This window comes from Acomys russatus, chromosome 23 (assembly GCF_903995435.1).
Source record: "Acomys russatus chromosome 23, mAcoRus1.1, whole genome shotgun sequence".
Classification (NCBI taxonomy): Eukaryota; Metazoa; Chordata; class Mammalia; order Rodentia; family Muridae; genus Acomys; species Acomys russatus.
The window spans coordinates 28299147-28326734 of NC_067159.1; the positions used below are offsets into that span (position 1 = coordinate 28299147).

Consider the following 27588-nt stretch of genomic DNA (forward strand, 5'->3'; position numbering starts at 1 on the left):
GGTCGCGTGACCCACAGCCAACCTTCCTACGGCCCCACCCCCTCGCCCCCGGAGTGGGACATCTCGCGAGAACCCTTCTTACTATCAGAACTTGCTGAGGTTACAGGGTAGTTAACTCAGGAGAGGGAAGGTGTGGCGGAGCGTTGGACTTTGCTTTCATTATTGTTAGGATTTATGGCCAAGCAAATGCTTATGGGGATTGCCCGAGTCGGGAAAACAACGGGAGAGGAGGGAGAAAAAGGTGACAGTAAAACCTGAAGTGAAACGTGGCGCCCCGGCTGTCCTCGCCCTTAGTTGAGGGACAGCGGGGCGCTGCAGAGGTGGCCAGGGCTGGCAGCCCCCGGTCGTCGTTGCACGCCGGGGGAACGTAGGACGCGGGTTGGGGGAGCAGTAAACGCGAACCGCGCCCTGATGCAGCGGTTGCATCCCTCCCTCTCTCGGCTTCCCCGGCACTGTAGCCTGCAGTGCCTCAGTGGCCGGCATAGAGACACCCCGGGTGTGGGAGCTGCGAGTTATCCCGCTCATCTTCCCGATCCATCGCGGGGTCACTGCGACACCTCGGTCCGGTTCCCTAAGCGCGCTCCCCAGTGCTCCGCACAGCCCCTCCCTCTGGTCTCCCTAGACGGCTGCAGGGAGAGCAGCCCGTAGGGACGCGGCTTGGTGTCGCTAGAGGGAGGTGTGGGGCCGGCGAGGAGGGGGTTTCGCAGGGCGGAGAGAGGCGGGAGGAGGCGCCGGGGAGGAGCCGGGGCGGCCAGCTTCGCCGGAGCCGAGCGCACTCCGTCGCCGCGCGGGTTCCCAACCTTGCGGCCCCGTGGGGAGCGCGGGCCACCAACGTCTCCTCCGCCAGCAGGAGCAGACGGGCCGGGTATTCACTCTCGGCTGCCGCCCGCCACCTCGGGAGCTGTGGTGCGCTTGCCGAGCGGCTCCGGTGTCCACGGCTGCCCCTCCTGCCGGACCCCCACGCCCCGGCCCCTTCGGGAGCGCTGAGCCCCGCGCCCCGCGGCGGGAGGAGGAGGAGCAGGAGGAGGTGGAGGGATCGCGGAGCGGGCAGGTCTGGCCACCTCGCCCCGCGCCCCGCCCCTGCGCGCACTCCCTCGCGGGCGAGCTACTTTCGGACTAGGAAAGTGAGGGCGGCCCCGGGTGACAGCGCGGCGGCGCCAGTCCCGGGAAGCCGCGTCTGTTCGCTTGTCTCCGGTCGCGCTCCCAGCGGCGCACTGCCCAGAGCCCGCCATGGCTTCGACCACCACATGCACTCGGTTCACCGACGAGTATCAGCTCTTCGAGGAGCTCGGAAAGTAAGCGTCCCTTGCCTGGCATCTCCTCGCTGCGACCCCACGTCTCCCTTGTAGGGACAGGGAGCCCGCGGGCCGAGGCGGGGTGACGGACCCATGGCTTGGGTCGGGTGGGGCACAGAGGGGAGGAAACCCCTGCCTTACCGTGGCGGGTGCCCTGAAATCCCCAGCCCACCTCCTCAGGTCCTTCACCTCTTCCCACTGGAGACTCAGTGAATTTACGATCTCTGCAGTTGTAGCTGTCATCCTGAGTAGTGTGCGCGCACGCGAGTGTGAATGTGTGTTCGGAGAGGAAAGGAGGTGCATGTAAAACGCAACATTTACACATTTTCGGTAAATAGATGCTTCTTGCTCTGCCTGCGGTGTGTCTGCGGTTCTGACCCAGGATCGGATGAGCTGATGAACACTCGCTCTCAGAGATGGTGCCATGTTTATCGATGCCGAAAGTTCAACTTGGCTTGGTGGAGAGTCTGGTTCGGCATCCAAGTAGTTGTTCTGTCCAGGAAAAAGGGCCTCCCAACAGAACTCACGCCCCTGCTCTATATTCGCTATCCTTTGCACGAGACGACACCGTCCTTCTAGGATTTACTTGCACATCATTTCTGAGAGGATTTATCCAGGCAGAGGAGCAGCCCCCCCCCCCTCCCCCGCCCAAGCTTCGGAGACCGCTTGCAAAGGGTAGCCTAGCGTTGTGTAAAACGACCTCCTCCACTTAAGTGCCAGAAGTTCTTGGACACGTTTAGGAGGGACAGACAGGGTACCGACTGAAGATCTGTACAGGGGCAACCAGAGACCCAACCGAGAGTGTTGATTTACTAAGCATCAAACCACAAACCAGTCCCTCTATCGCTAATTTCGACTATTAGGGAAAGGATGCTTTTGTGTGTGTGCTGTAGGTTCTCGTACCGTTGCAGAAAAGGAAGTGTAAACATTTTAAATGAAAATGATATCTTTATAGATGATCTGCTGTTGAAACATGGAGACATGTCGGAAGAGCAGCTTAATTCAAATCTCTCCCCTCCCCCAGCCCAAACCAGGCAGAGTGAAATCACCTTACCTAGGATCTGTAAAAGCACACCAGTGAGCTCGAGATTTATGTTTTAATGAAAACAATCGCCATATTTACTCTCTCGGAGGCACGTTAATTATGTTTCCTACCGAAATAAATAGGCAGCAGATATTTGTATTGCTTTGCTTCTTGTTTTTTATTTTTTATTTTTGCTTCTGTTCCCCAGCTCTGCCCTTTACAGGGTTTGCTATGAGCGTTTGGTTTTTTGTGAGTATGACTTACGAAATGCTTTTACATTTCATGTGCAAACAAGAATGATCATAATTGGCATTTCCTTCTAGTTTGTTTATTAGTAATGTGTTTGCAGCCCATTAAAATTACTTTTATTCCTCAGCATTAAAAAAGACCCGGCTTGCCAGGGAGGAACTGTTCATTTTCTAGAAAATGTTTTTATTATACTGATGTTTGACAGACCGCTAAAAAGAAATGGTCTAATTTGTAAGTTTCTCAGTGGGCACTAGGCATGGTTATACTGATGGCTTGCTAATTATTGGTTTCCAGGGGGGCATTCTCAGTGGTGAGAAGATGTATGAAAATTCCTACTGGACAAGAGTATGCTGCCAAAATCATCAACACCAAAAAGCTTTCTGCTAGGGGTGGGTATTTTAAACCACATTTATTTATATATGTTAATTTTGTATTTGTTGTGTGGATTGTTGGTGTCTGCTAAGTAAATATAGCATGTAGTTATAATTGAATTTTAGACTTAGGTTTCGTATTACACAGTATCTTTCCTTGCCAAATGCCTCTTGGGCTGTATATTTTGAAAGTAAAACTGTAATTGTTATCGATGACTTATTAAAATGCTCTCTTACGAGCAGTGACATAAATATCTTGCAAAGCCAATAAATGTCACGAGGTGCTTTTTGCTTTTAGCTCTAGTGTGAAATAACTTTCAGAAGGATCCTAGAGTGGAAAAACTGTAAGTCTCATAACTGTCATGATTCCATTTCACTTTTGAGACAAAAAATAGGTCATGGTTCAGTTCAGTGCGTATTACAGTTGTAGTTACAGCTGAACTTAATACATCGAGGTACATTTAACTTCAGTGGCTTTGAGAAGTAAAAAGAGATTGTTGCTGTAATCTAGGAAGTTAGCTTGATTTTGACTATGTGTAGGCTAGGCCTTTTCTTGGTCCTCTGAATTAAATTTCTCACCAGATCATGCAACATATTTTACACTACAGAGATAATTCATACTTAGAGCTATTGACATGAGCTAGGAACACGACTTGGAACAGTGTGCCCACATATTTTTATTTATTTTGTATAAAATCATGAAAAAGTACGCATTCTGAAATGCTGGTGTGACAGTGGCTACAGGCATTTTCCTAAGGTATTTCCAAGGGAATTTATGATTTGATGAAATTAAACCGGAATCAAAATGAACAGAATACCATAACGCAGACCCATCTCAGTGACCTGGTTTATTTTAAGTATTGAGAGGAAATTCCATTAGACTTAGTTTTCCTCGCTGAATATATCTTTTAAGACATGCCACTTAAGGATGTCTGGATATCATTGTCTTTGTCCCCCACTCTGGTAAATAGATTTTTGAATTCTACTTTTAAGATGTACTTTAGGTCTCAGCTTATTTATTCACTTCAGTGGAATTCTGTTGTAATTTTATTATCAGATTTGCTATAGTTCTGAGAAAAGTTATATGCTAAACCGACCAGGAGCACCATAGTGTACTGGTGTGAAAACAAATGAGAACATGCTATGCTAATTACATTTCCCTTTTGAGCCTCCACTGCATTTGAAGTTTTTTTTTTTTTTTTTTTTTTTTTAAATGACAAGGGGGTGCAGAAGTATAAATGCCAGTTCAAGGGAAAGAAGAGGAAGACGGAAAACATTCCTATGTTACTTCTTCTAGTGTGATAGGGACTTTGGTAGTGGTGGGCTATCAATTTGGGGAAGGGGTTACCTTTCCTAATCTGAACCCTTTAGTAGCTTTCAGTTGCCTCTCAGAACAAGTGAGTCTGGTACTTCCCTTTTTCTAACTTTCTAAATTAGGGTCGACTTTTTTTTTTTTTTTTTTATCCACTTTGTCTCATGCTCCCCATATCAGATTGGCAGTGTAGGTGTCTCTGCTTGCTCCTTTCTCCTCTATGAGAGAGGACTACCCCCAGCCTGATCGGCTTCCAACACTTCCTTCTCAGTCTATTCTACCAGTGTCCCTCATCTACTTGTGCTGGGCTTCTGCAGACACCTTCCTGACTCAGAAGGCGTTCTTGTCGTCTTCCTTTGCTAGTTTTTGGTTATTTATATTTTATTATTTTCAGTGGTGTGTGTGTGTGTGTGTGTGTGTGTGTGTGTGTGTGTGTGTGTGTGCATACACCTTGAGTTCAGGTGCTCTTGGAGGCCACAGACATCTGATCCCTGTAGTTGTAAGCCCTCAGGTATGGGTAGTGAGAACTGAACTCCTGTTGCCTGCAAGAGCAGGAAGATCTCTCATCTGCTGAGCCATTTCTCCACCCTCTGCCTCTGCTCTATTTTTTTTTTTTTTTCACCTAAGAACATCATCTGTCCCAGAATGATATGCACTGGCTTTCAGTCCTGATTCCTGTACCTGCTAGCCATGTGGTCTTGGGTGATTTACCCATTTTAATCCGAGTCTCTGTTTTTTCATCTGTAAAATGGGGGGGAGGGAATGGAACCCTTTCTTATAGGGTTTTGATTGATGTGATTGGTTTAGTGTGTAGTGTCGACAAGTGCCTACCACACGGTATGCACTTAGTGAATATCAGCTTCCATTTTTATATGGTAGGAACATGGTAAGGGTCAAATTGCATTACTTTAGATAGGAGGTCTTAGCACAAAAGCACTTGAAAGTTGTTGATCCAGTGACAGTTCTGATGTGGCCTAATTCAATAGTGGCTTCATCACTTAGTGTGTAAATTTGACCCAATCATGTAGTTTTCTAAGATCTCAGAATCTTCATCAATAAAGTGGTAAAATTTATGCAATAAGTCCCATGAGATGTTTTGGGGAATTTGGTGAATTTTGTGGGAACCATGCCTTAAATTGAAAAGCATCTTGCCAATTTTACTTATTACAATTATTTGTAAAGAATATAGTAATTTCCTACAAAGTGCTTGGCAATATTATTTTATATCAACACACGATTAGAGATGGTTATAGAATAGTTTTATTTTGTAGGGTATACATTTGTTTCAGTTGTACCTACATTGAATCACAAATTCTTTGGAGGAAAGCATGATGCTTTCACCTTTGACCTATCATTTGAGCATACAGCTTTGAGGATGTTGAAGGGCTTCAAGACAGAGCAACTGGGATGCCATATGCTCATTACATTAGTTGTAAAGCATTTAAGTACTTTGACTATTGCTGAGAGCAAGCACATACTGAAATTTGTAAAGTATTCTTAGAGATTGTGTTTTAAAATGTAAATTTTGGAGGCTGGAGAGATGGCCCAGCAGTTAAGAGCACTTGTTGCTCTTGGAGAAGACCCAGAGTTTGATTCCCAGCTCCCACATCGTAACTAAGAACTGTCTGTAACCCCAGTTCCAGAAGATCTGAGGCCCTCTTCTGCTCTCCATGAGTACTGCATGCATGTGGTACACAGACTTACAAGCAGGCAAAATATTCACACACATAAAATAAAAATACATAAATATTAAGACATAGATGATTTAAATTTTTGTTTAACAGTACCTTTAAAATAATCTAGTATAAAGGTTTTTGCAGGAACATTTTATAGTGAGAAACATTCAAAGGCAGATACAGAGTTTATTGCAATATAACATGTTTAATTTTTTTCCCCAAGAAAATAATTTTTGGGAGCTTCATCAGACACTTTTGTGGAATGGACAATTTTTGTGCAACTTTTTGTTTATATTATTGAACATAACATGCCTTTGAATATCTAATCCTTAAGGTATAAATAAAAAGAAAAGACTTTTCTACTACTCAACTAATTTTTTTTAAAATTCCCTTTGTGATAAGAATTTAACTTAGGGCCTCATACATGCTATGTGAACGCACTACCATTGAACTGTGTTGTATGCCCTCAACCAGTGTTCTTTAGCTGTAGGAGACAAAAAGAGAAAGTGCCATTTATCAATAAATTCCAGGCTATGACGGGAATCGCCAAACATTTGGCTTGAATTCTGCACATATTTGCACATCCTTCTCTGCTGTCACTCAAGCCTTGTACTGTGCCTAGACTGTAATGGGCTCTCAAGCCTTGTACTGTGCCTAGACTGTAATGGGCTCTCAGCAGACAGTTCTAGTTGCATCTTTCTCTTACTGTTAGTCACATACACATACCGTATTCGGGAGACTCAAGAGTCTGTTGCAGAATTTCGTTTGCTTTCATTTGCCTATGCATACAGAACATTTGGTATTAGTGTTATTGAGCATGTAGGTCAGCAGACTCGGTATATCTTGTTTGGCGTCTCGTTAACGTGTTTTTTAAAAGGCTCCTAAGAGGAGGACGTTTGATGCCGTGTATGTAATTTATGGATTCTGAAAAGTTGCTTTAATGAGGCATGATTAGTGAGTAGTGAGGGGTGACAGTAGAACTTGTCTCATATCTTCATTATAGGAATTAGATATTCTGTCATTTTGATCCAGACAATTATCAAATGCTTACTTGCTGCCGGGTAGATATTTTGTCTGTCATCTGGGCGTGTTTAGAGCTGTAAGCTGTTACTAGGTGATGTGAGAAACAGTTTTCAACCCAAGAGGTTGGTGGCCTTCAGAAACAGTTCATGTGGTAGATGGCGCATTTTAAAACTTCTCAGCAGCAGTGATGACATTCATTTTCTACATGTGTTTCCATCCTTAGAAAGCCCTTACTACTACACAAACAAGCAAACTGTAGTTATTATTTTTCATACAGGAAAAATAATTATAAGCTTGAAGTAACAAGGCTTACAAGTTATTTTTTACATTTACTCTATTGCTAAAATGAATGAGTTATATTTCTGTAATTTCATACCTCATTTTAATTTTATTATGCCAATTTTATTAATTCCTAATTTCTTAGTATTACTAGAACACGGATCAGACTTTAGGAAACTACATGACCATGTATATAAATTCAGTGTTGTACGTATACCTGCTTTTAAGAAAGTTGTCAAAAACCAAGGCTTGCTACATCTGTTTTTGGCATCCAAGGAGTTAAGAAGGTATCCTATTCTTTCAGCTTTATGCCTACTTGCTTGAATCGAAGGTAAAATTGAGACTAGATAGATTTAGTGAAGTTCTAATCCTACCTTGTTGATTTGGCTATTTGGAACCAATTGAACAACAACAGCAAGGCAAAAATAACATTTTAAGAAAAAATTAAAAGTTATTTTTATTCTGTATGTGGGTCTTGAAGTATTATGTGCTATTCATATTATTTTGTGTCTTGTTTCTATGTTTAGTCAGTTTTTGCGTTAAAATATTTTTTATTTTTTTATGTGTGTTTTTCCCCTCGTAAGTGTGGGTTCAAACCACATGCATATCTGATGCAAGAGGCCCCCATATTTCCTTGGAATTGGAGATGATTGTGCTACTATGTGGGTGTTAGGAACTGAACCCGGTTTCTCTGCTAAAGCAGCCAGTGCTCTTCACTGCTACGTCATCTCTCCAGATCTGTATTCTTTTCTTTTGTATTGAAAAGGTTTTTTTTTTCATACAATATGTTTTGATCACACTTTCCCTTCTCATCTCCTCCCAGATCCTCCCCACCTACCTACACACCCAACTTCTACTTTTTATCTTTCTTCAGAAAATAAACAGGCAAACAATCAAAAGCCGTAAACACACCAGAATAAAATAAGCAACACACACACACACTAAAAAAAAAAAAAAAAAAACTGTAAAAAAAACCAAATAGAAACCTGTAACATACAAGCAAGCAGACAAACAAAAAATACCCAATTGAGGCAATATGAGAAAAAAACGTCTATAAAAACAACATTGAGTTTGTTTTGTGTTGGCCATCTATTGCTGGACCTACCTTTATGAGTGGTTAATATATCACTGAAACTCCATTGAAGAAAACTAATTTTTTTCTTTTCAAGCAGATGTCAGTTGCAGGTAGCTTCTTGGTTAGGGGTGGGATCCCATGTCCCAGTCCCTCTCTCAGTGCTGGGGCCTCTCTGGCTTGAACCTGGGCAAGCCACGTGTACGCTGCAGTCTCCGTGAGCTCATTTAGGTGTTGTTGCTGTTGAGTGTGGAGAATACTCTGTCCTTAGAGTCATGCATATGTTGTTTGGTGGGCCTTAATAGTGAATACTTATTTTCTTCAGCAAGTGAATTAGATTATTGTTGATAGTGAAGCTATTTTAAAGGATTAAAATATTTTAATCCATATCCAGGAGATGATCAGAATGTTTTATTAAGACAGACTTAATAACCAGTGTGATGTCAGGTATCTGTCTGTGATATTTAAAATACTGCCAGTGCCTCCCTGACTGTGTGAGACTACCCACCCACAAAACACCTTTGCTTGTACATTTAGGTGAACACTTTTATTTCCATTGAAATATTAAATGAAATCAATGTGAAAATTTAATAATAAATCATCTTTCAAGAAGACATTTTATTTATTATGTGTCCAAGAGAGAGCAGAAAGGAGAGGGAAAGAGAGAGGGAGAGAGAGAGGAGAGAGACAGAGACAGAGACAGAGAGTGTTCATCCACAAGCAAGTTGGTGCCTGTGTAAATCAGAAGAAAACATTTGGGAATGGGTTCGCTCCTACCATGTGGCTTCTGAGTGGAAGTCAGGTTACCCGGAGGTGTGGTGGCAAGCATCTTTACCTGCTAAGCTGTTTCTCTACCTTGTAAACAATCTTTTATGAATCCATTTTATGTTGACTATGATGTAATAGCAATCATATACTGAGATTCTCTTAGCATATTATCCTTAAAAGTGTTTGCCTTGAGCCAATTCATATGGTCCTTCATGTTGGGATATTTTTTTCAGCGTTTTTTCCTTCCCCTCCATTTTATTAGGATACAGTGTAGTTTACCATATTTTTATATATTAGTGGCAATTAATTCATGGTGGTTTACATAGGGATCTGGGTTAAACAGTTTGTTACACCATATTAGGAAAATGCCCTGAGACACACTAAGTGGAGTATTAGCAGGCTTTAAATTCTTACCACCTGTCTATCTGCTGACAACTTATAGTTCACTTCCTTTTATAAGTTATTAGACTTGTTCACGTATGACTTAGTTAAGTAAGCATTAGTTTTGAGTGTAATTACAGCCATCAGAATACTAAGAAACTAAAGATTACACAAATAGACATCATTGAAGATGTGTTACATTCTAGCATGAATGAAATAATACAAGTTTTTAAAACAAGAAAAGATGATTTCTGCCTGCAGAGACCAAGGAAAGCTCTTGCTCCTGGTGTAGGGTTAAAGCCACAAATTCCCACCCTCAAGCCCAGCCCTGCAATTTGAAGAAGCTGTTCAGAATGGAAGAAAGACCTGATTAGAAAGAAAGTGACAGTGTATTACTACCGGGCATTTATGCTTTTTAAAAATACAATGAATTTATTTTACTTTCTTTTTTGCGTCCTAGGGGATTTTGAGACAGGAGATCACTCTGTAGTCTTGGGTGACTTGGACTCAGTGGGTTGTTCGGTGTGGCTTAAGACTTCTGCCAGTACTCTTAGTTTCCTAGAGCAGAGCAGATACGTATAGGTGGCCACACCCACCTATTTTACTTATTTTCTTGTGCTGCTGGGGGTTGAACTCAGGGCCTTGAACGCACTAGCCTAGAAGAGCTTTATTACTGAGCTGTATGCAACTCAGCCCTTTGGGATGGAACTATTTTAAGTAAAGCAGGGCAGTTTTTAGCTGACAGAACTGCTCTGATTGCAGCTAAGATGTGTTCTGTATTGTGCACAAGCCCAGGGAACCTCATCAGTTTTTGTACTCAGTTGCCGACCTCCTCGCTCTTCTGATACTGTGTTCCTCTCCCAATCAATAATGCTATCTTTGTCAATGAGGATTTAGAAACCACACACTGCTCTCACTCGGTACTCGAAGAGAGCCTTGTAGATGAGACAGGTGCATATCCATACGATGCTTGGTTTCGTTTTGCTCAGTCCATACTGCATAAGCCCTTGGGTAAATTGGGGCTTCGGGGGTAGGGGTGGAGAGCTGTCACTTATCTGGTACAGTGCTGGCCTAGCATGCAGGAAGCCCTGGGATAAGCCAGGCACAGTGATAGTATAGGCCTGTAGTTCCAGAACTCTGAAGTTCAAGGCCATCCTTGTCTGTGTCTTATGAGGTCAGCCAGAGCTTCATGAGTGAGACCTTGTGTAGTCAGAGAGACAGAGGGGGGGGGGGGGGGAAGGGGGAGAGAGAGAGAGAGAGAGAGAGAGAGAGAGAGAAAGGAGTATTTCAAGCCAGTTTCTCTTAGTCTAAAGGCCTACTCTCTAGTGTCCTGTATCATGGGCTGCTGGTATCCAGAACTGAACTCCTATGTATTTGCATGTATGTAGTTGGCTCCATACAAAGGCCAGTGTCTCTCCTTTTTACTTTTCCATCGCAGTGAGGGCCATGGGTGGTACTTTTTGGAAAATACATTTAGAATTCCAACTTGAGAGAAAAGATAGTGTTTTAATCGCTATGGTAACGTAAGATCAAGTTGAAGTTGCAGATGACTCTGTGACTCTGTGTTACTTTCTAGAAGGAAAAATAATACAGTGGAAAATGTTATCAAAATGCTGGAGAAGTAGCTACGGAAGAGTGTGTAATACTGGCAAGGAACCTTAGGATTTCTTCTGAAGGCTGCACTTTTTACTGCAGAGAAAAGCAGGCATTGAACCAAAGGAAGAGCGAGAGAGGTGGGCTGGGGAAGCCATTCTGGCGTTCGGGTTCATTTTGTGTTGCCCGTGAGGACAGAAGACATTTTGTTGTTTTTTAGTTTCCTCTTCAACAGTAGTGTTGAGTGTGTCAGACTCATAGACAAAGAGTGGAGCAATTAAAAGGAAATAAAAAGTCATATCCAATGTACATTATAAAAAAGAGGTGTAGCAGGAACTGTGCAGGCATTCATATGACACAGGATGATAATATTGGTTAACAGTTAATCCTTCCACCGAAGGCTCTCAACTGCTTTTAGATTACATAGCGATTTGGAATTTTTTATTTCATAAATTTTAGCATATAGAGTTATATCCCATATATATGTATGTGTATATACATATATTTAATTTTGAGATGATAATCAAGTGCCCAAAGATCCTGTAGTTGACTCTGACGGGGCTGCTGCTTCCTGTGCCTTTGAAGCTGCCTGTGTGCTTCTTGCTCATCATTATCCCTTCTCGGTTCAAAAGTCAGTTGCTGTCCCTAATGACTTCAGGAGTGAAACCTCTTATCAGCTGTGCAGCTCATTTCTAATTAACTGGAAGAGCTTCAGTAATGGAAGATTTCCATACTCATTCTATAGGTTAATTGTACTTCACTTTGTGTTGTATAATATAGACTCATAGAATAAAAGGCATTTTTGGTTTTGTTTTGTTTTTTGAGACAGGGTTTCTCTGTGTAGCCTTGGCCATCCTGGACTCCCTTTGTAGACCAGGGTGGCCTCAAACTCACAGCGATCTGCCTGCCTCTGCCTCTCGAGTGCTGGGATTAAAGGTGTGCACCACCACACCCGGCCTAGGCATTTTGTGTGTGTGTGTGTTTTAGTGTATTACTTTGACCTGGCAAGATGGCTGGGTGAGTAAAGGTGCTCATCCCACAAACCTGGCAAGTTAACTTTGATCTGATCCCTAGACTCCATGCAAGGGTGAATGGAGGGAAACAACTGCACAAAGCTGTCTTCTGACCTTCATATATACTCTCACACACACAGCAACAGCAGCAATAAAACACCATCTTACCTCTTCTGTGAAGGCCCTCAAAATATACAAAGTATTTGGAATTTTTAAAAGCAAATTGTTTTTTCCCTACATCCTTGAAGAAATTTTATTAGTATGATGTATACACATCGAAATATTAAAAATGATTTCTATGAAATGTGCTTGTTAAAAATTAAGGCTGGAAAACAGGGCATGGTGGCCCATGTCTTTAACCCCAGCACTCGGAAGGCAGGGGCAGATGGATCTCTGTGAGACTGAGGCCAGCCTGGTCTACAAAAGAGTCCTAGGACAGCCAAGGCTGTTACACAGAGAAACCCTGTCTCGGAAAAACAAGGAAAACCCTGTCTCGGAAAAACAGAATTAGAGCTGGAGGGGTGTCTCAGCAGTTAGGAGCACTTGCTGCTCTGGCAGAGGACTGCCTTCCAGGGCCCAGTGTTCACACTGGGCGGCTCCTACCTGCCTGTAACTTCCGATTCAGGGGACTAGAGGTTTTCTTCTACACTCCACCGCACACATGCGGGCATATATAGACACAGAAATAAAAAACTAAAGGTTTTTACATAATTAATATAGCATGAGCAAGTTTATAAAAATATCATTCTATCCTTTAAAGTCTGTGCATGGTTGAGTTATGTCATCTTATGCTATTTGTAGTTAAGTTAAAATGTGAAGTTTTAATGGTGAAATAAACAATCTGTGATAGTTGGAGGGCTGTGCTTTAGAGGTCTGTCCACTGCTTTTTTCAGCTTCAAACCATGAGTGGGTCATTTCATCTCCCACTACTCTCTTCCCTGAATGGTGTCTGGATTTCTCCCACATTACAGGCACCTGTGGTTGTCTTTTCCTTTACCCCATCTCAACATAGTTTCTGCCACTATGGTGTTTGTAAAGACTCCTTCCAATTGGAGCTCAGTTTCTCCTGGTTACAGCCGCCTTGGGGCGGGGCTGGTGTCTGAGATAGAGCTTCTCTGTGTAGCCTTGACTATCCTGCACTCAAGATCTCAAACTCGCAGAGATCCGCCTGCCTCTGCTTTCCTGAGTGCTGGGATTTTGGGTGTGTATCACCACACCCAGCCTGGCTGGATACAGCCTTTTCCAGCAGCTTCCCAAACAGGCTTTATGGCTGACAGTTGTTACATTTTTAACACATACACTTTCATTCAGTTCATCCTTAGACAGCGACTTTGTTCTGGGCATCTTAATACGTTCTTGCCATACAGAGTAGAGAGACCCTCTAGAGCAGTGGTTCTCAGCCTTCCCAGTGCTGCGACCCTTGAATACAGTTCCTCATGCAGTGATGACTGCCACCCCCGCCCCCAACCCCCATAAAATTATTTTCGTTGCTACTTCATAACTCTAACTTTGCTACTGGTATGAACCGTAATGTAAATACTTATGTTTTGGGATGACCTTAGGTGAGCCCTGTGAAGGTGGGTGGGGTGGGGGTGGGGTCCACAGGTTGAGAACTGCTGCTCCAGTAGCTCCTGATCTACTGGGCTGGCTGTCAACCTGAAGAATACAGAATTGTGAGAGGGCTGTTAGGAGGTATAAGACCTTTGGGGGAAGTTGTGCCTTGAGTTAACACCAGGAAGAGATAGCTGTGCAGGCCAAGGAGGCTACCGTGCAGAGGAGCGAGAAGGTCTGGTATCACCCTAAGGATGGAATGTGAAATGTGAGCATTCCAAATAGTGTTGAAACCTTCCTCTTCTAAGGTGTTGCCTCCCTATGACGTCATCTCTCCCTTCCTCCCCGCCCCATCTCTACCCAGAAATGACATCTACCCTTCCCTCCCCTCCCCTTTTTCAGCCTTTTGTCTTTTGAATCGCTTCGGGTGCTTTTCCTCTTTGATTGCAATTGTACATGTTGCAGTTTGGAGATTCTTAAGTTATCTTCAAACTTGTCCGTTGTGGTGATCGTAATGTCACCTCACAAGTACCTGTCACTGTTGAACGAGTGGAAAAATGAGTGAGGGAATGAGTCAATGAAATGTTGCTTCTTAGAATAGACCTCAAAGAGAGGCGACCGGCAAGTGACAATGGAGCTGGTGCTTTATGTCACATGGCACCCAGGCACTTCAAAAATTAACTGCCGATTCACATGTTATTTCCTCAGTTCTCCTGTTATGAATTCCGTTCTTGAGCATACTTCTTGAATTTTCTCATTGGTATTTCCCTCTTGTTCCATTACAAGATGTCTGTTAATCTGGAGTGTGGTAGCATTTTAATGCCCATTAGCCCCATTTCAATACTGCCAAACTTATGTCATCATTATATTACTTTAAAATGTATGAGCTTGTGAATTATTGATCCATTCTACAAAGGCAAGCAATTACTCACTTTTTCGTTTATTCATGAAACTCATTTTGAAAGCATTTTGTTGCTATAGAGTTTTGTATATACAACTCCTGGATGCTGTTTGCTTAAGGATTCTTTGTTTTTTATTTAAATTTTTTATTTTAGTAATGGCAGTTAGAGGCCAGTTGACACATCCACTTCTCTGTCACTTCAGAAGTGTGCTAAAAGGAAAGATGAACTTGTTCCCTTGCTTCAAGGGCTCTGGAAGCAGCTGCGCATTTGTCTTCCGTATAAGTTACAAGACTGAGAGGCTACAGCGTATTTATGAAAAACTAGAGATTCAAGTCTAATGGATTCTGATAAAATTACATGCTGCATCCTGTTATATATTATGTAGAATAAAAAGTCCTTTGTAGAAACATTTCAGTGATGTTTTTAGATGGTTTCTTAATGGTTTCAATCATGGGAAAATGATAGAAATTAGTTCAGGTGAAATTTTAAGCATTTTTAAAGATACTACCTAGTATGAATCCTTTATTATTCTAATAAAAAGACATTCTTATATTAAGAATTATATATTAATATTTGTTAAACAGAGATGGTTACAAACTTTGGGCATAATTCTGAAAGAAATTATTAATTTTTATAAATACACTTAAAATAATTATAGAATAAAATACCTATAGTGATGTAGAATTTAGAAAAATATAGAATAACTAAAAAGGGATATTTTTATGCCTTTCCAAACAAGCACTGATAACATTTTGTTTTTTATTTCTTTTCAAATTTATATTTTTATTTTAGCAATTTTAAATCATGTTTATTTATTTTCTGTTGCTTGTGTGCCAATGATATTACTTCATAGGGAGGTCGCAGGACAGTTTGAAGCAATTCTGGAAAATGATTGAGTTCAGATCATCAGGCTTGGGTGAAAGTTAACTGGTTCATTCCTCCCTCCCTCCCTCTCCCCCCCTCCCTCCCTCCGTCCCCCCTCCCTCCTTCCCTCCCTCCCTCTCTCCCTCCCTCTCTCCTTCCCTCCCTCCCTTCCCCCCTTCCCTCCTTCCCTCCCTCCCTCTCTCCTTCCCTCCTTCTTTCTTTACCCCTCCCCCTGTTCCCTCTCCCTCTTTCTTTCTCTCATTCTTTCTTTCAACTGGACATTTTGGTGTGTATTTTTACTAAGGATTACAACATGTCTCTGTGCTTCTGAATTGTGAATAAGTGAACTGAGCATCAGTGGGTGTGTGAACACCAGCTGATAATTTTATATCGTCATGCACATGTCGGCTTTAACTTCTGCTCACAGAGGAGAAGTACTGAGACAGACAGCTGGCTAAGTGTTTTCAGAATCCTTCATCTAGTGTCAGAGTGCTTCCTGGAGGGAGGCTTTGTCCATTTCTACTGAAGACATTTAATTACAGTGTGATACCTAAACTTAATTTTGAAGAATTATGTTCTAACTTTCAATTTCACTTTAGTGGGGGAAAAAAAAAGTTCTTGCCAAGTCCCTCTCCCACTGCAGATATGTAAAGCAGGAAAATGAAAGGCTTCCATCAAGATGAACAGGTCAGAAGCAATTCAATCACCACGGGCTGTGAGTGGCCGAGGAAGGTGCTGTCCTGGTCCCGGGCTCTATGGAGAGAAATGATGAAGGGTCAGGGGGAACTTCTTCGGGGAGCTAGTATCTGCCCTGGGTTCTGAAAATAATCAATTTTGAATAGACAGGAAAACAAGCAAGACAATATGAAAAAATAGTCTCAAAAACCAATCAAATCAGAAAGTGAGAATGAGGAATGTAGTTTTCATGAAAGCATGCAGAAACCCGAGAAGGGAAGTGGAGTTCTTTTCCCTGTCTGTGAATCACAAAGTGGCAGGCTCTGTGGGAAGGACGAATAAGGTGGGTCCTGAGATTTTACAGCCCTGAGTCATTAAGGATGAACAGCTGATAAGAGAGCCACAACCCACCGCTTATCAACCTCACATTCTGTTTTATTTAGCCTTGGAGCAAAATACAAAAACAGTAAGAGCAACTAAGAGGAAAACAGAGGACTTGAAAATAATTAGAGTTTTAAAAATCAAGTATTATAATAGTGCCCTAGAGAGAACACTGTTTGTGTCGATAAACTGGAAGACCGAGTCTGCAGTTGCAAGTACATTCTGTGACTGTTGCAAGAGTTATCGGAGGAGTCTACTTAAAGCTGAAGGTGGCAGAGACACCTAAGCCGCATGGATGGTAGTTACCATCAAACTCCTGCGTCTAGAAGACCTCTCTCTGATCTGTACTGATCACATGGGGGAGTAAATGCCTCCCAAAGTCTGTTATCTTGTAGTCTTGCTAGTACATGTTTAGGAACCCAGAGTTTTTATATCCTACAGCCAGCTGCTGCTGCTGCTGCTTCTTTTTCTTCTTCTTCTTCTTCTTCTTCTTCTTCTTCTTCTTCTTCTTCTTCTTCTTCTTCTTCTTTTCTCTCTCTCTCTCTCTCTCTCTCTCTCTCTCTCTCTCTCTCTCTCTCTCTCTCTGTCTCTCTCCCCACCCCACCTCCTGCCTCTTCCCACCCTACCCAAGAAGCTGAGGCTTACACAGTGAGAGCAATTTTATTCCACAGTTTTGAATTTATCAACCTTTCTTATTTCTGTTTACTTAAATAATGAAACAAAAATCATTCATTCACTTAGATGACTTAAGTTTAAACATTTAACCTCCCTAGACTGGCTCAGCCATGTTAATTTTCCTTTGTTTTTAAAAATAATAAAAATTAATTTGTAAGAGCTCTTAGTTTTATTCACATTAAGGTTTTCATGTTTCTAGTTAAAGGGGAAAGAAAGATCATTGTTTTATTCAATGCAAATATGTAATTTTCTCATTTTTTTAAATACATCCTGATGGCAGTTTCCCCTTTTTCCATTTCTCCCTGTTCCTTTCCTTCTCTCCCCAAGATCTATTCCTCCTCTGTTTCTCTCCAGAAAAGAGCAGCCGTCTCAGGTATTCTAGTGGGACACAGCAGAACAAGATACTATAAGATGAGGCACAAACCCTCGTATCAAGGCTGGATGAAGCAACCCAGTAGGAGGAAAGAGCTTTGGGTTAGAGCACAAGGCCATCTGTCAATTAAAGGATAGTGACTCAGAAATGACACAGCCATTGGAAAGATTAGGGAAGCTCTACTTCCACAAGAAGTGTGTGACTGTCGGTAGCCAACCCTGCCCTCCAAACTTGGGTAGAATCATGACCCACTTTCCTCCAATGTTATAAACAAGTTTTAGAAATAACTTTCTCAGAGTTAACATTGATGTTTGCTCCCTTTGTATCTGTGGTATAAGCAGGAAAAAGCAAAGTGAGATTTAATTTAATCTTACTTAATTCTGTTTGCAAGAAAAACATTTGTAATGCTTTACACTGGCGGACAACTAGTGCCTGTCTAGTCCACCCACCGTGATAATCATAAATGCCTGGAACTCTCCAGTGGCAAATGGAGATGGCATCATGGCCTGAGTGAGAATGGCTCATGGATCACTGAGATAATTATGTTTTAAATGATAATGATTTTAGAAGCTGGAACTAACATTGGTTGACTTTCTGTAATCTTTAAAAAGATATATTAAAGATAGAATGTTTTAAAGTATGCTTCGAAATAACCCAAATAAGCTAACCCAAAATTTAGAAACAATAGTATTAGAAATCTACACTGACCACACACAGGGTCAGTTTAAAAAATGTCTCATGGCTTTTAGAGTATAATTTCATTTCTCCCTAGCGTGCAAATGATTTATTCAGATTGTCTATAATAAGCTTAGGGGAAAAAGGAGGGAGGAAGTGAGAAATGATTCTTTGAGCAATCCTGACAGCTCATACTAATGCTTACTTAGCTTCTTTCACTCAAGGATATCAGGGATCTCTAGTTGAGATCTACAGCTCTTCTAGAACAGGGCTGAGGGACACAAGGCATTCCTGTGCCCAGGGATGTTCATCTGCCTCCCCTCAGTGGCTTGTCACAGCCATATCTCCACACACCTTATATTCCTTTCAGAGTCTAGGAACAGATAACATATTTTCCTGCTGTGACAGCAGAGAGATTCTGGGAACAAAAGTGATTACCCAGATTGCAATTTCCTCTGTCTTCAGATCAGTAATCCTGTAAAAATGTCCTATCCTGGAGATGTTTGATATCCTGCTTCATCCCCTCCACCTCGACTCTTCTGATTGTCTGCGAGACACATGACAGAGGACATCCAAGACACTACGTAGCAGGAGTGAGTCAGTCAGGTTGCCTGACAGAGAAAGAGGGACACTGAGATTCAGAAATGATGAGTGAGGTTTCAAGGCTAAGTCATCCTCCTGGAGAGACTGTCATTTTCATACAACAAACTGAGAGGTGTCAGTTGATCTTGGTGACGGAAGATGAATTGTGCTGAAGACAGAAAAGCTAGGTTCAGGATTCAGTGCCTAAAAGAGCCTAGGAAACTGGGTGTGGTCCTTCAGAAAAGATGCTTGGAGGCAAGGCATGAGCCGCATATGCTGGCAGCATTGGTTCTGAAATCGGGTTGCCAGGATTCAACACTGTTTTGTTCTCCTTGTGGTTTGGGGGAAACCTCCCAACCTCCCCAAGCCCTGGTCTTCTTCTCTATGGAGCTTGAGCAGATGCTTCAGCCGCTGTCATTTATGATCTGTGCATGGCTGGATACTACTGGGGAGCAAGTGTTTAGTGAATGAAACAAAGAGGCGGGCCTGGTTTAGAGGAGAGAAAAGGAAGCATCAGAAAGGTAGGGAAACAAAACAAAACAAAATGGGAAGACTGAACTCCAGATCCTGGAGAAGGGAGTTTTCGCAAAGGCTAGTGAGTGTATTCATTGGTTGTTGTCCACACTGGAGGTATTTGGGAAGAGGAAGCCTCCCTCAGTTGAGGAGTTGCTTTACAGATTGGCAAGCCTGTAAGGCGTTTTCTTGCTTGGTAATGGATGGAGAAGGGGCTAGCCTACCTAGAATGAAGACTAAGCAATGTCCTTGCATTACCATATAGCAGGATTAAAGGAGTTCTGTCAACAAGCTTGTGTGGATTGGGTCATTAGCCTTATGCTGTTTTTTTCTTCCTCAAAACCTAGTACATTGCAGGAAAAAAATAACAAACATTTGCCACTTAGATTAAAAAAAAAAAAAAATACGTATTTTTTGAGATGAGTGAGTAGGGTGGTAGCCTGTAAAAAGCTTCCTTATTGATGATCATGGTGACCAGGCATAGGGAGCATGCATAGCAGTGATTACCCAAGCCAGAGGAGGCAACGTTAGGGATTAATCAAGCTAAGCTTGATTTGAAAAGAGCGAGCATGAGAAATGTCCCACAAGGAAGAGGAGAAAATTCATGGCGCAGAGTCCAGGAGGAGGCTGGTATGAGAATTGGAAGTTAGACGGGTCAAGAGTCTGGGTGGCCTCCTGGGACTGTAGCAAGAAGTCTACCAAGAAGCTGCAGTGGTGACAGCAACCTGAGGGATGGCAGGTGACGCTAGGGTGATGGCATTTGCCTCAGAGCACTCCAAGAGACTCTTGCTACTTCAGACCTGGCAAGGCAACTACAAGGAATCTGGGGTTTTTGTTGTTGTTGTTGGTTTTTGTTTGTTTGTTTGTTTGTTTTTTTAAGACTCTAAGGAAAAACTTACTTTTCAGGCTTACATTACTTCCCTTAATTTAGATAGCTAATGAGAATAAAACAGCTGGAAATTAAATGGAAGCCAGGTAAGAAAAAAGCCCAACCCCCACATATACAGATACTCTCATGTTATTTTCAGGATGCTTTTAGCAAGGGAGATGAAATATGGAGGTGATCAGAAGCAGAACACTGGCTAAAAAAAAAAAAAAAATCTAGGAGTAACTTCTAGAATGATGCGATTTGGATTTAAAACTAGAGTGAAAACAAAAACAGCTGCTGCTTCAACCTGAAACCAAAGCCTGGGAGAGCTTTGATTCACAATCAAACCCAGCTACTCATGGTCCACTCACCTTATCTCCATAAGCAAAGACCTTGTAGGCAGCTTTTGATTACACCAAGGTTGTGCATGATTTTATCAGTAGGAAAGTTTATGGAGGAAAGTTACTGTACATTAGGAATAATATTTAACTACTGTAAAGACAAATGCTGGTTCATCCTGGTTCTGTTACTATAGTTACAGAAGGCTCGTTACTCATATATGCTATATACATGCACATTGCCTGTTTCCTGGACCCTCCCTCCTTTCTTTCTAAATTGGCTCTCTGGTTCCAAAATTATGATGACACCAATTTTTGATCCCGAAAGTTTTACCAACTGTCTTAGTATAGTCGATGACTTCTTAAAGACTTGTATTCATTTTCACTTTGGTTTTCCAAGTTCACTAACAAAGGCCTATGTTATAAGGTACACACAAGGATTCTTATTGATGTAGGTATGATTGGAATATGCTTGATTTTTTTTCTTCTTAAATAAAATATTTAAAATTGTTTTTGTTGTAACCCCCATTCTTTACTCCATCATTGTTTATATTAATGTTTAGTGTATACTTATGTCTACATTTTGCTTTGCTTAACAATCCATTTCTCATTCATAAAACAACAACATGAAGTTACAGTCTATTCTAGAAAAGAAGACAGCATCTTTTTCCTCTTTTTTAAAATTTTAATTTATTCAGATTACATCCCAGTTGTTAACCCCTCACTTGTATTTTCCTGTACCCTTCATCCCTCTCTCCCTCCCTCCCTCCCTTTCTGCCTCCCTCTTTCCTTCCTTCCCTCTCTCTCGGTTCACTTATGTAGAACTTGATTATTTTTTATGGTGCAACTTTGGAAGACCTGGACTTTGTTTTCTCATTTTCCAAGAGATATTGAGCTTTATCTTATTCCTCTTATGTCACTCATTATCAGTTAGTAGCTTTCTATTGAGTACATAATAGATGGAGGTACAGGTCTTGATTGTAGGGATACAGGATACAAGGTACAATGAAGAAGCTCTGTGGGAGAAGTGCAATTAGTCATTTGGGCAGAAGAGTGCTATTTGGTGCTATGAAGAAAAAATAAGCATGTTTATTAAGTTCCATAGTAACTCATATGAAGATAATTTACCTTGGCATCTCAGAGATGTAGCATTTAAGCTGAAGTGTTTATAATGAGAGGGAATGGAAGGTCATTCTAGGACACAGGATGAAGGTGACACAAAGCTTACATAAGGCTAGAAAGAAAGTGAACACGGCTGGAGTGTAATGAGCAAGGAGGAAAAAGCATGATTATGCTAGGTCGTAGGCAGAGGACAGACTGGATAGAGCCTTTTCCTCTGCAATCTATAGGAGATGTGAGGGTTCAAGTGAAAACAGAAAGTAAGTTTTAGAGGAAGGAAATAAGACCTGCTGATGGGAAGGAAAGGAGGCCTAGGACTCACAACTAAAACAACAGTTACAATCTGTAACTGACCTGGAGAGAAGAATAAAATTGGGCTGAGATGAACAACATGGAGTTTAGGTTTTGGTACACTAAATGGGAACTTCATTGCCCACTCTCAAATCTGGGAACTGCTGAACTGCCTTCTGGCTTTATAGAGTTATGCATTGCTTAGTCTTTTGTGATTAGCATTCTTCTTTCTTTTAGCATAGTTTTTTTTCAAGGCTCAGCAGAGTAGCATGCTCTATTGCTAAACAGGGTTCTGTTCTTTACCATGTGTTTATCCATTCATGCATTTATCCACTAATTTTTTTGGTAGTTGAATTGAACCCCCCCCCCATTTATATAATGCTGCCATGAGTATTTTATGTACACGTGTAGATGTGGGTTTTTATTTCTCTTGTTTTTGTTGTAACCCCATGGAGAGAATACTTTACACGCTGACATTCAAAAGCTGGACTTGGTGTAATCCGAAGCAGAAGGGTCTCTGCAAATGGCCAGGCCAGTTAGTGTAGAGTTTCAGCCCACCTGTGGCTATTCAGCTAGGTCTTTACTCAAAACAGCAACACAAAGCAAAACAATTAACCAGAAAGCAACACAAATCAAAGTTACATTTATACCTTAGATACCCTCTTACAAGGCACTGTAGGAATTAGTGACCACGCCTCTGATTCAGTGTGCACATTCAGGTAAAGTCTTACAGTTTAGATAGCTTGGTGTGCAAGAGAGAATCGAATTTCCGAGTATGAAAGTGACATAAGGTTGTGACCCTGTGAGGAGGAGAAAGCACATCTTTTAGGAAGGGCTTGATTGAACCATTATTGAAAACTAACTCGGCCCAGATGTGGAAGAACAACCACTTCATGTCAAGGATGTATCAGTCTGAGCGATTACTGTAGTTCTGTTTTTAAAAACCATGTTTAATCATTAAATTAAATATTCTAGTTGAATGAAATAAGGAAAACTGACAAGAAGGGGTGTAAATTATATATTGTATGATTTTTATTCCTAGTACACAGGACAGAATTAGATCATTTTAGCCCCGGATCCTCATCATTGTACACTGCTTACTTTGTAGTAGTCAGCATGATGCGTCTTTGTTTCCCTACGTGGGAGGATGGGATTGTCCCTAATGTGCATATTTGATGACCTGGTGGGGTTTGCCCGCTCTAAAGTCTCGTTTTCATTTTGACTTCTTAGTATGTGGTGATGTGCTTGAGAAAGTCTGGAGGTTTGTTTTGTGGTGCTGATTATGAAGGTGTCAGTTTTAATGCCCAACCTTCTGGGCTGCAGCTGCTTCTTAACCCAGGAAGCTGCTTCACATTGCTATCTGGGGCTCTCGCTCTCCTGTTTTCGACACAGAGTCCTGAACAATTGGCAGCACTTGATGGGCATACTCATGAGGTGCCCACGCATGCCATGGATTGGAATAGCTACTGTGAGATAAGTAAATCTGTGAAAGTTCTGTAGAGAAGTAGAAGGGCAGAATGGCATATTCTGCTCCATTACAGCATAATGCAGTATTTTGTAAGTTTTAAAGACAGTCTGCAATAATTGTTTCTGTAACTTTCCCTCTAGTGTCCACTTGATGTAGTAAGAATCACCAGAGGGTTTTCCATGCCCATTCAAAGCTTTATTTATAAAAAGCTAAGAGAAAAAACAATTAGAAATAAGTGAATTAATAATTACTTATCACCAATATTCCAGATAAAATGTTTAAGTAATACTTGGTTGTCTGTATTTTTTAAGGAGTTTGTGCATACAGACTTTGTTTTATATCCTGGCCAAAGCTGAAGTAGTCAGTGTCTATTAAAAAAGTAAACAGGGAGTTTTAAGAAAATTTTTTTTGTAGCAACAAAAGAAGTTTTTATTATTTATAGATCCCAAGGAGAAAAGAGAACTCTGCCTAACACACCCAATGGGAATGGAAAAATTCACATATGTACGTCAACCAGTAGTGGATAGGAAAAAGCTTCTACAGTCGTAGGTTTCCATACTGAATTTTCTTTTTAAATTTTAATTTATTATAATTTATTCAAATTACATTCCGAATGTTATTCCTTTGCTTGTATCTTCCTGTTCCTGCGCTCCCGCCCTTTTTCTGTGTACTTCAGAAGTTAGGTGAGATTCCTTATATTTAAAACAGAAGGCTATTGTTTCCTTAAAAATAAGATTTTCATGTAAAAGGCACGATGGACATTTGCTCTCCTTTATACATGCTTGACCTGGCCCCTGGCTTGCGAGTGGTTGAGTCATAAGCAAAGTGAGTCTGTGTCAAACAATCACTTTATGAAGAGGCCCATTTTAATGAAAGTGTGCCTTACAGTTCACTCATGGAGGAAGTGCCACGGATAGAATTGCATACTGGAAAAGCTGGGCTTTGAGCAGAGTTTTTATATTTCTCTGTTTAAAAAAGAAGAGTGGGCCTTTTCCCCTTAAAGTTTTGAGAACACACCAAGCAACATCCCTCATCTACATGCTTCTGCTTTTACACGTCTATCTAAGCTTTCAATGGACGAAGTAGCAATTTCCAATAATTTAAGCATTCATGTTTTATTTCATGCACGTATCTAACTCTTTGACTATTGTCTTCATTTGAAAAATTTAGCACATAAAAAAACACAGCTGAAAAAGGCAGGGAACTATTAAAAAGTAAAGAGGGAGTTTTAAGAGATCTTATGCTTTTTGGGTATTACAGAAGTTAGGTACGACTCCTTATATTTAAAACCGAAGGTTATTGTTTCCTTAAAAATAACATCTTTTGTAGTAAAGGCACAATGGACATTTGCTGCCCTTTATACGTGTTTGGCAGTATAGCAATTAAAAGGGATTTGTATTTGCTGAGAATGGATTTTTTACGTTGAGCCAGCATCAAGCTCCTCTTTGATGTTTCCTTTGCTGCGGTATTTGTGACTAGACATTTAAATACCAACCAAAGGAAGAGTGCTTACATAAAGGGCCCAGGGATCCAGGGGCCCAGGGTGCCGTTCATGGACACAGCGCAAGCTGTTACAGGCCATGGAGAGCTGCTGCTACTCACTTGAAGTTGCTCAGAAACCCTGTACAATGGCACTGGTCCTGGCTCTGGTTTATTCCTCAACACCATCCACCATTAGGCCCCAGCTTCATCATTTCTTTCTGCCCATTCACCTGCCATCACCTGCAAGTCAGTTCAAGTATCCCTGTCCTGCCTTCAGTGACTTGTCACTACTTACATGGACTCTTTACTTATGTTGTGTATATGTGTTCATTTTTACTGTTGAATTGAAATCACTTGTAAACTGTAATGTGTATGTACACAAACTATGTGGGTGTGTATTTGACATGATGCACTACATAGATGATGTACTGATCCCTCTAAATACGTGGCACAAACTTCGTAAAGATGGGCCAAGAGCAGGTAAAATCCAAAATTCAGCTGCTTTTGTTTGAATGTGTGAAAAGTCACACTTCAGATGACTTTTTAAAAAAGAGCATATAGTATGCAAACATGTTAAGTTCTTAAAGTGGCTCTATCAAATGGAAAGCCTAGCAGAGCAAACATTAGCTTTGAATCATTAACCTCCTCTCTGAATAGTACTGAATCTCTACAGCAAGCGTGGCTATTGTATCTTTTACCCGATTCCCATTTTATAGTTTCACATCATGTGATACCTAGGCCAGGGCAGGCTAGGAGAGTCAAAAGCCACTCTAGTCAGCAAGCTCTCAAATTGTGCAAGGCCTTTGCAATTTAATTACTCCTGGCGGCCTTCAGTTCACACTAATAAACCATGTGAACTACTATGTAACTGATACCACGGTGAATTAATATACTCATGTTTAAGGAAGATTCACTAAAAAGTTTTACTGAATCCAAAACAATTCAGCTCGTAACACTGGAAGCACAAGTGTCCTCCCCAAGCAGTGAGTGTTCTGACAGTAAAAATGAGGATGCTGTTGTGGCCAGGTGCCTAGACTGCAGACCAGAAAGACAGTGACCCACCCTTGCCACCCGGAAGGGTCAGAGGTGAGGAGTGGGGCACAGTCTCATGTCAGTCATTTCATCATTTTCCCAGAGATCTATAGACCTAAAGCAAGGGATGAAATTTGTATGACGGAGCAGACATCCTTGCTGAGATTATTTTTCATGATTTGAAGTATTATTATTTTTTATCCTTAGAAAATAGCAAGCTAGGGATAACTTGGTTAATGACCATAGTATTACACAGCACTTATGAAAATAGCTTTATGTATGAGTATTAATCTTTTTTACTCTCCACAAACTCATTAATAATATCAGCAGTGGCACTTAGATAGCACTACAAAGTCTTTTGCAACTACAAACAATTTTAATGTTATATCTTTAAAAGACTGATAAGTAATTAGAGATTTATTGAATTGCTCCCCCGATATAGACCCCGGAATGCTGACACAGAGAATTTAAACAAATGTTCTGTGGTCCCAGACTTTCCAAGGCTCTATACCTTCTCAGTTCTATTTTATGTCACATTTTCATGTTCCAGTTTTCTGATATGTCTGTGTTCTTTTAGGGAGAGAACAGATTCATAGAAAGAAGTGGGACCTGCTGGTCATTTATTTGCTTTTTGACTGTACATCCTATAAGACTCAATTAGTGAATTTATTAAAGTTGATGAACAAAAAAATCTGAGGGACAAATGTATAAGGTTTTAAAATTCAAATATTTTAAGTATATGTTACCATTGTGACTGTTAAATAACTGGTTTTCTATTATGGTTTACCAGTCAAGTCTTAGTTAGGGATCATGAAGACTAGAAAAAGAAGATATGATTATGGTAAGTTTGACATGGCTGTACCTGTCATATAAAAAAAAAAAAGAAGTTAAAAAACTTTAGCCATGTGTTCTTTGTGCAGAGTCAGGGTCAGTAGGTGAGATGGATCAGAGACCAAGTAGAGGGCCATACTGTGTGGAAAATGACCTAAGCAACATCCAGCTTTCACTGTAGCTAGGTGATGACATCACAATAAGGCCTCTACATTTTATGAGTATTAGTATCGGGAAGGTCCCGAGTCACAAGCTGGCTTTATGAACAATACAGTTCTTGGGTTGTGATGAACGTATGTAAGTTAAGTTTTTCCAGTGTGATAAGTGTTTATATATTTTTTAGAAGTTATATTACCTAGAAAAATTGCAGCAGAAGACATATAGCTAATGCTATTTGAGTTTCTCAGCAAAATATCTTTAAAATATAGGAAAGACTTGTTGTCATTTATGTGAGATTCTTTCATCTTAGAAGACTTTCAATTACTGTCAAAATTATCTTTTTTAATTACTCACTGCTTTCAGAAGAAACCCCCTCCTACCAAATCAAATAACTGTGAGCATGAGAATTAAACAGCAATAAAACAAATATTCTAGAAAAAGAGTTGACGCACTACATTCTAAGAAGTTAGAGTTTCTTTCTTCCTTTCTTTTACAGTATATGTGTTTATTATACAACATTTATGAACATTTGCTGTCCTCACAGAACATTGAACGCTATAGATGAATAAGACATGTAGCCCATGAAACTATAACCCACTGGTGAAGAAACGCAAACATACATTATGTGTGTAGAGCTGTTAAAAACATGTACCTTTGTGCCAGCACAGCACAGTACCACATGAGGTGTCTAATAAAGAATACACTTTCTTTCTCATTGCTTTAGAGACTAAGAAGTTCAAGGTCAAGATGTCA

At 41.1% G+C, this 27588-nt stretch overlaps 1 protein-coding gene across 24 annotated transcripts in view; it reads left to right on the forward strand.

Moving 5' to 3' along the window:
* Positions 1-1015: 1015 nt before the first annotated feature.
* The window catches only part of Camk2d (calcium/calmodulin dependent protein kinase II delta), a 239069-nt gene continuing 212496 nt past the window's right edge, over positions 1016-27588 (forward strand). For 6 of the 24 annotated variants that reach the window (XM_051165805.1, XM_051165813.1, XM_051165811.1 and 3 more), the window contains exons 1-2: positions 1019-1295; positions 2863-2957. In XM_051165805.1, coding sequence (XP_051021762.1) covers positions 1231-1295; positions 2863-2957 — 160 coding nt within the window. In that variant the 5' untranslated portion in view covers positions 1019-1230. Of the gene's footprint in view, positions 1296-2862; positions 2958-27588 lie in introns of all 24 variants that reach the window. The other 18 variants (XM_051165821.1, XM_051165808.1, XM_051165814.1 and 15 more) reach the window with 6 other exon arrangements.